General features: G+C 37.1%; 1 protein-coding gene across 1 annotated transcript in view; it reads right to left on the bottom strand.

The window, feature by feature from the left end:
• LOC128891871 (hemicentin-2-like) overlaps positions 1-3,231 on the bottom strand; it is an 8,666-nt gene extending 5,435 nt beyond the window's left edge. The window contains exon 1 of the mRNA XM_054151791.1: positions 2,859-3,231. Coding sequence (XP_054007766.1) covers positions 2,859-3,034 — 176 coding nt within the window. The 5' untranslated portion in view covers positions 3,035-3,231. The remainder of the gene's footprint in view (positions 1-2,858) is intronic.
• Positions 3,232-9,410: the final 6,179 nt, after the last annotated feature.

Genomic DNA, 9,410 nt, shown 5'->3' with positions numbered 1-9,410 from the left:
ATCAAAATACAACGTAGTACAATATAATACACAGTATAAGACAGCATAATACAGTGTGATACTGTATAATACAGCATAATATAGTATAATACACAGTATTACAGTACACACAGCATCACACAGTACAATACAGCACAATACAAGAAGTTCTAAAGACAGTTAAGCAAAATGTACTAAATTAAACATTTTCCAGCTCCGCTACTAACATTGCTAGCCGTATGATGGAAGGGACATGATTGTTAATGTTGACTTTGCATCGAAGACACGACTAGTTGCACCCAAGTTTCCGGAAAGCCGTTCAGCAACTTCCCACAAACGTCGATATTCAAGGTTTATAACCCTTTCTAGAGTGATTCACGGGGAGACTATGCTCGTGGCCAGTTTCACCGCTTCCACGGCCGCAATCTGCATAATTATGCTTGGCACTACATCTTCCCGAGCAACGGGGGACGAAACGAAGACGAAGAAACGGGGAACTGTTTAGAGACACCGTGCCTATTAAAGGCAGTAAAAGAGTGGATGCGGCCTGCGCAAGTTATCATAATTTGTAGAATTTTTGTAAGCGCCAGGCGAAGTGTGAAATTAGAAACTGTTCTCGTAGTGTTCCATATTCTATTCGCTAAGCGTGTAAAAAAAAAATTTCCTCGCGGAATGTGCATCACCGTTTGCACCAAATTAAAATGAATTTTATACGAAGAAATAGTAATGCTTATAAAGTCGTAGTTTCTATGAAATTCGTGTCTTCCATATTCCATTGCTACGAACGATCGTAGACAATAGTAAAACGCTTTCCGACGATAGTTATATTTCATTCCTATTGTTTTTTTGCGGCAACTTTCATTCGAAGGAATGCTGACAATGTATTACCGCGTTTCAGTGGCGATCGACACGGTTTCTCGCAACTAATATCTGTAAATGAAAATACGGTGTCAGAGATTTGGTAACGAAAACCAACTATTGGGAACACTTATAGATTTATAATGCGTAACAAGGATATAAAAAAAATATATAAATGGAATTTTTGTCACTTTTAAATCGAAACCTAGAACGTTTTAAAAAATGGAACTAAAACTATTACTATAAATACTTTATGATTAGAATGAACGTAAGTTTTAATTTCTTTCACCGAAAGTTAGCGTCGAGAAACGACATTACTTATGGGGTGACCTAACAGTTCTAATTAGTTATTAAAATGATAGAAATTTGAGGTATAATTGAAACCAGATGGTGTCTGTAACAAAATGCGCCGTGCTTTGGCTTCTAGTAACGTATAAATCATGGTTCACAGAGGCCAGCCGAAGCAAGAACCCATAACGCGGTGTTTATGCAGCCGAGAACTTCGCTAGCAGGGTCTCTTTCTTTTTCATGGTCTAGCGACCAGCCCAGGCCACACCTCATCTAAATTCTTCTAACATAAAACTCGCTCTGGTCTGATCATCACCTTCGCATGAGCGGTGTTACAATTTTCATGAACACCGCTACAATTTTCATAGCAATCTGGGTACGTTACGGCTTGTAAACATAGCTTCCCAGAAAGGCCCTAATCGGACTTTCAAATTTCGAACCGGAGACCCCCGAGACGTTCCAAGAAAATTGTTCTTACTTTAGACTGTTTGTTGTTCGGCCCATGGCGTGTTCGATAAAGTATTCGAATTTGTGAATGATTAATAAAGTGAATTATTGTTTCGAAGGTTCGTCGTTACGTATTCAGATCCTTCATTGGCGTTTAGAAAGTGGGATAAAGAGGAAAGTACGAAAATCCAGGAAGACCGATTCTAGGTTTCGCTGCTAATTGGCCGTGAATTATGGCAAAAATTACTTTCATTTTTCGCTGAATCTCGTCTCCTTTCTTAGGCTCCTCCATCAGGAGCATTTCTTACTTGCTTTGAGTTCTAGTCCGACATTATACCGTGGGTTGATCTGTACTATATTGTAAATAGAAACGTAGAAAGCTGTATAAATAGATCTGAAGAACATAGGAACTTACAGTGGGTGTAGAATGTATTCGTACATCGATTAATTTCCAAAAAAACTTTTGTGTGAAATTGTAGTTTCTTAACTTCTTTTTTTGTAATCAATGATATTTTACATATTCTCGGAAGTCTCTAAGATAGATATAATCCAAACAACATTTACTAGTTAATATAATTTGTGAAATTAACAATATAAAATGGGATAATTGGGTAAAAGTATAGAAGCAATAAGTATTTCTACGATTCTTATGATGAACCATTTACAGCAGAGTTTGTCACGTAAACACGTTAGTTTATTGATCCGTACGAATTAGAAAACATCAAATTTCCAGTAAAGTACTTTTAAACAGTTGTCCGAATACTTGTTGCTTCAACATTTCTATCGATTAATTGTTTTTTTTCTTGTCAATTTCGCAACTTACATAAATAGCTATTTCTTTTTTGTAATCTATCTGTTGTAGACATTTCCGAGAATATGTAGAATGTCATTGTTTATAAAAAATAAGTTAATAAATTACAATTTTAAATAGTTTTTTTGGAAATTGATCGGTGTACGAATACTTTCTGCACCCACTGTATTTATTTTTATTTTATTTTAAATTAGCAAATTATTTATTTTAAAATTGAAAAAGAAATAAATAACTATCAATCCTAGTACCAATAATTAACCATACTATTGAATAAATGAACGTTTATTATAGAAATTTGTATCCACTTAATTATATTATAAATAAATTCAAAGAACAAGTTCCTACGTTCTTTAAATTTCTCCTGAATTAAATGGCCGGTGCACCGTGAGTTTTATGCCGACTGTAAAGTATATGCAGTTGCATTAGTTAAGGCGCATTATGCTACCCTTTCAGCAAGCTAATTGACACGGCTTACCACTTTATGAGCGCCGGTGGATTTCCATATCTTGATACGCAGGAAATGGTAACTTCCTGACCCTCCCTTAAAGTTAGGGCAGTGGTTAAAATCGTTCCCCCGTACTCCAGCCGTGGCTTCCGGGGTTTCACTGAAATCCGCAACGCAACAAAAGATTCAACGATTAGGTTACACATGCTAAACACTCGCAACAATAAACGCTTTACATAAAATATACGATTTACTTAACGCGGTGATTCATTGTTGCCCAAACAGGACGCCGCGTTTCGTTAAAATGAATTACGAGCGCGTCGCTAAAACAGTCGAATTTAAAAAGAAAACTGTTTTATATTTACGGTTCATTCATATGACGTTTGGTTTTAAAAATAAAAACAAAAAATTGAGAAGTCCTTCGTCCTGGAAATTAATACCAATTACTCATTTGTAATTCAATATCACTAAACAGTAATTATCGGGTAATAAGTACCCGAGCAATTGGATTGTGAGACAACCGATTATCAGGAATTGGAATTCCACTTGATTATCGATAATTAAATAATAATGAATCGCAAGCAAAAAAATTACATTGCGGAAAAGGCTTTCGGTTTTAAAAATAAAAACAAAAAATTGAGAAGTCCTTCGTCCTGGAAATTAATACCAATTACTCATTTGTAATTCAATATTACTAAACAGTAATTATCGGGTAATAAGTACCCGAGCAATTGGATTGTGAGACAACCGGTTATCAGGAATTGGAATTCCACTTAATTATCGATAATTAAATAATAATGAATCGGAAGGAATGAAATTACGTTGGAAAAAAGGCTTTCGGTAGAAGACGAAAGTAGAATGCAACACGAGGTGTTCGAATTTCAGGTAACCCTTTGTAAAACATGCATCGTTCCATTGAAAAGGCATCTGATTATGCATACGATTCGAGGTGGATCGAAGGAAAGTGAATTTTCCAGCGGTGATGTAAAAACTCAACGTTCCGTTAAAACTAAGCGCAGTATTTAACGCTTTAATGTCTCGTGAAACGTTATAGGAACTGTTACGCGAGCATCGTGGATTCCTTAGTTGCAAATCTGGAAATCGGATTACATGGTAATCGTTGAAATTGAGATACGATTGCTCGAGAATTAGCTCGCTTTATATTTCACGTTGGCTAACTTCGTTTCTAAAAAAAAAAAATAAAAATAAAAAACCAATTGCATGCCTTGGCAATAACAAGAAAGTCTAAAGTGCAGTTATTAAACATAAGTATTATGTAAATCGTAGCTTCGAAACGCGTTTTATGTATCAAGGAAATGATAGTATAATTTCAAATTAAATTTTCACAGAATTTGTAATCTTCATTTCTTTGTTATTTGATTCTTTCAGAACAGTAGAATCTTGAAAAGGAATCTGGCAATGTGTTCCTAATTTCTTTCCCAGGCCATTTCGAGGCGGCAAGATCACACGAACATGGGCATCGAATATCCATCTCAAGTGACTAAAAAAAATACTTCTCTGGTCCTAGAGAACTACTCAGCGATATACCGCAGAGAGTCGAGTTTTTATAGTGTGCCTGGAAAATTTCTCTGCTGTTATCCTGGGAAAGAAAGGGAGTCTAAGTAGTCGGAAGATTTTTCAAGATTTCCCAGAATTTCTCTAACTTATCCTTTGTGATAAGTATAAAAATCACCTATGATATATGTACAGTCAGGATGCATTAATATTTGCGAGAACGACCAGTTACAGGTAGCCATATGGAGGATGTTACGCGAAGCGCCACATCGCTAACCTACTTCAAAAAACAGTAAAAACCAAGGAAGGATAAATTGACGCAAGTGTTATCGATTAACGGATCGGTTGGGACATGCGGTTCCTGTTGAGTATACAGTGGCGTGCAAAAGTTCCCGGTCAGATGATTTTTGCGATTTTTCTTCCAAAATTACAGTGTTAAAAAAGTTTTGTTAGATCTAAATTAAATCTAAATTTAATTTGTTCGGCAGCGATGGAAGAAAATATGTACAACTTTTAGTTGGGAAAAGAAATGATCCAAGATATCAAACACCAACTGTTAAACATGGTGGAGGAAGCATCATGGTATGGGGAGCTTTCTCCGCTCAAGGAGTTGGTTCTCTTATAAAAATTGAGAGTATCATGAATAGCGTGATGTACAAAGAGATTTTATAAAGTCATATGCTACCATATGATAAAAGGAAAATGCCAGAAAATTGGTTTTTCCAACATGGTAACGACCCCAAACATGCATCGAAAATCGTAAGAAGGTGGTTGTCTACAAATGAAGTACAGGTTTTAGACTGACCTTTTTACTCTGCGGATTTAAATCCGATAGAGCATCTCTGGGGAGAGATGAAACGTCGAATGAAAAATCATAGAAGTTCTAGTAAGACACAATTTTTTTCAGAATTTAATAGAACAGTGGAACAAAATACCATGCTATTATATTATTCGGTTAATTGAATCCATGCCTCATCGCTGTGCTGCTGTTATTGCTTCAAAAGGCATGGCTACGAAATATTAATTATAATATGTTAAATAATGTAATCCGAAATATTTACAAAATGAAAACCAAGCATAACTTTTTTGTTAAACGTGCTGGCCTTTTGGGAACTTTTGAACACGTTAGTTCACGTATTCTACAAATAAAGACGTAAGAAAAATAATTCTAATAAAATTGTATTAACAGTTTTCTTTTGGAAGAAAAATCGCGAAAACCATCTGGCCGGGAACTTTTGAACGCCACTGTAACATGACATTTTTAACGATATAATTGCAAATTAAATATTAACATTTAAGGGGTTAGTCGCAGTCAGGAAAATGGAAACGGGCAGTTTCTTGTGTGTGTGTTTTTCTAAGGTATTAAATAATAATTTTTATTAATGAAATGTAAATATATTACAAAGTATGTCTTAAAGAACTATAAAAGACTTTTTGTTTTAAAAAAAGGTTAATCGATTTCGTCATAACAGGCGATGGCGTAGGTGGCCACTTGGTTTGCGGTGAGCAAGATTTCTTCGAACTGGTGCACCTGAAAACAAAACTAAAGGTAGATTCAGAAAACATATTAGACTAACGGGTTCCTGATCGAAGAATTTTTTATTTTCTTGTATACCTTTTTTTTTATCCTGTATTGAATCGCTTAATTTTAGCGAAAAACTTGAAAATCAACTTCAAATGTACGCCATCTTGTTTGAAATTAATTTTTTCCAAAATCCTTCATTCAGGGAGCCGCTAGACTAATATATTTTCGAAATCTACCTTTGTTTTTGTCCTCAGGTAAACCAGTGTAGAGAAATCTTGCTCACCGCAAACCTATGTTTATAAATCATCGTCTACGTCATCGGCTGTTATGACGATATAGATTAAACGTTTCTTAAAACAAAAAATGTTTTTTAGTTCTTTAAAACATACTTTATGATATACTTAATTGTTACTTATGCAAATTATTATTTAATAACTAAACAAAAATCACAAAGAAATGTCGTTTTTTCTCTTCCTGACTGCGACTAACCCCTTAAGAAGCTCACCTCTGACGAGGAGTCGCGAGGGCAAGGATGTCAGGGCGTCCTGTCGCGTGAAATCACCAGAGGTGACTTGGCACTCCCAGTAGCCGTCGTCGAAGTCGAGGGAGGCCCTCCTGATAAGGAGGGTGCAATCGCTGCCACGGCCGCTGGCCCACTCGTATTTGTCCGGATGCATGCCCACTGGCTTCCTGTCTTTCTGCCATATGCACTGACCACGCTTGTCCTGTACCCTGCACCGTAGCTGAACGTCATCACCCGACGACACTTCCTGGTATAACGCGGGAGTCTCGGCGAACCTCTGTTCGCCAATAATGGGACCCACCAGTACAGTCAATATCACCCCGAGACTAACAATCTCCATCTTGGTACCCACTTTAATTCAAACTTCCAATATTCCAGTCAATTTTCAATAATTAAACGCGCCGGTTCAGTTTCGAATCGTCATTATTCGTCTACACGATTTTATTCACTCTTCATAGTTTTTGATCATTATTAACTTGGCATATTTAACGCGTATTTCTTCCAGGTTGCGATTCGGATTCCGATCGGTACGTCAATCAATCGTAGGAACGCGCATAGCAAATTGCAGAACCTCGTCGCATTGTTAGTCACCGAATAAAATTCTAATTTTAATTGCAATTCCTTCTCGATATTTGTAGCGAAGAACTCGAGCAATTTAAAGTACCTTCACTGTAAACATTGTTCACTTCGATCTGACGTTCGAAACACTTTCGGAAGATGCGCGGGAAAAACTGTCGCGTCGAGCTTTTATGCTAATGAATATATTTCGAGTATATCGTGTCTTAATCGATAAAGTTTCACGAATACTTCGTCACAAATTCACTGCGATCGTTCGAAGTAGACATCGCGCGAAACAACACCGGGGAGAACAACCTGTTCTCGTTGGAGAACATGAGACGAAGTGAACGTTTGTGATCAGTTGTGACATTCGAACGAGACCTCGCGAGGGGGCAGTCCCGCCCGCAGCGCCATCGGCGGTGGATCGTCGAAACACTTTCACATCCCCTGTAAACTTCAAACTTTCTTCTCTCGATTAATCTTTAAAAATATGCGTCAGTTGCGACAGTATCTATCGATGATCCTTAACGAAACAGATGTAAAAAGTGAATATAGTACGCCAACTGGGAAACGTAACACTTCGCGTAACATTGGTCCTACCCGTTATCTTCCACTTCTTCGAGTCGAGTGAATTATTCGAACCCGAAACACTCGAATCGAATGATTTCTATCGATCAATGTTATGAAGAATCTTGTACAGAAAATCTTGTACGAAAAATCTCGTACGATTGTAAAATTTTATTTCGAACGTGAAATACGTTGTGAAATTTGAATTTTCGAATAGTGGGTGGAATAGATTCCTTGCGGGAACGAATGAATCGCAGACAAAGAGTACCGAGAGGCTGGGAGGAAAGAAAACAGACGAGGTAAACGAAGTATCTAGGACGTCGGAGTACAATACTGGAGGCACGTAGTGGAACTGAGCCAGAGTTAAAGCCAGAACGTTCACCGGAGTGGAAGCGGAAGACGGGCCCCGAACGCGGGCCCACGCGTGCGTATCCAACCCTGTCTCCTCTGCTGCTATCCTTATTATTCGAGCGTGTTATCATTATGCCATGCTACGGCGAGCTTAGCCGCCCATTTGCTCTACATACTCTTTATTTCGCGTCTAGCCAGCGAGAAAACCACCCCTGCGCCCTCTTCGCGATCCCTACCCCTTTTTTCCCCTTCCAATCGACTATGACACGCCTCCTTCTGAGTTCGAGGTGAAAGCAGCCACTTATCGGGCCATTAGACAAGCGTTCCACGTAACGTAACCAACTGTGGAGGGTAGAGATAAGGAGGGCAAACTCATATGGAATTTAAAAGTCGAACATTGTCAATTGGTAACTTTTGTAAAGTACAGCCTTACTGTTCGCTAATACTCGAGATTGTGGCAAAAACGCTCTCCGCTTGTTCACTTTCAAACTTCAAAGGGGGCATTTCACTATGACCGCACAGAAAAAAGCCAATTTTCAATCATTTTTTTCTCAGGAACTGCATAAAATTGCATAAAATTGAACGAATGTTTTTTCCCCTTAAAGGTATGATTTAAGGAAAGTAAATAAAAAAATTTTTTTTTGGTAAATAATATTTCGTCGTTTATTTACAAAATAATGTGCATGTGTGCAAAAAGAAAAAGTTATCCGCTGACGCAGGTGATTTTGGCTCTCCTGGTAATCTGAAACAGAAAATCGAAGAAGTTTATTAAACTGTGTCGTCAAAAAATTTTTTATTCACTTTCCTTAATCATACCTTTAAGGGGAAAAAACATTCGTTCAATTTCGTGCAATAGTTCCTGAGAAAAAAGTTATTGAAAATATGCGTGTATGTGTGTGCGTATGTATGTACATGTGTAAACAAATTTTTCGTTAACGTTTTCTAAAAAACTAATAGCGAGATCAAAATGATCGATGATGCAATCGATGTGTATCAATCCAACTCAGAGCTGATTAGATTTTGTTCTAATTCGGTCCAATAGTTTTTTAGTACTTTTAAGAAAACTTAACTCAATAACGCAATCTAGATGGGAGAATATAAATTTACTACACTACATATATATACATACAGGGTGCTACAAAAGTATGGAAACAGTCAAATACTTCCCAAAGTGGAACATTTGTGAGAAAAATGATTTGGAGAAATGTTTTAGGGTTTCAAAAATTCTATTGAACGATCGTGTCCGTTTGACCTTGAAAGGACCGATCAAAGTCAACATGATTTTTTTAACATTTTTTTAACATTTTTAACAACAGGAACACCTCATTTTGTATCATGCACTGCGAAAGCTGGCTATGAGATCTTTTCAAAACACTAGTTTCAAACATTTCTTTTATTCGCGATAGATTGCGCTGTAATCGGAAATCGGGAAGTTCCTTGTGTGGCCCGTAAAGGGTAGCATACAAAATAAACATAAATAGGTATATAAATTAAGCGAGCAACAATAACCAGCTAGTTTTTTAATGGTTTCTCAGCAGCTTTC

This window comes from Hylaeus anthracinus, unplaced genomic scaffold (genome assembly GCF_026225885.1).
Source record: "Hylaeus anthracinus isolate JK02 unplaced genomic scaffold, UHH_iyHylAnth1.0_haploid 0, whole genome shotgun sequence".
NCBI classification, from domain to species: Eukaryota; Metazoa; Arthropoda; class Insecta; order Hymenoptera; family Colletidae; genus Hylaeus; species Hylaeus anthracinus.
This window is presented reverse-complemented; position numbering and strand designations above follow the sequence as displayed.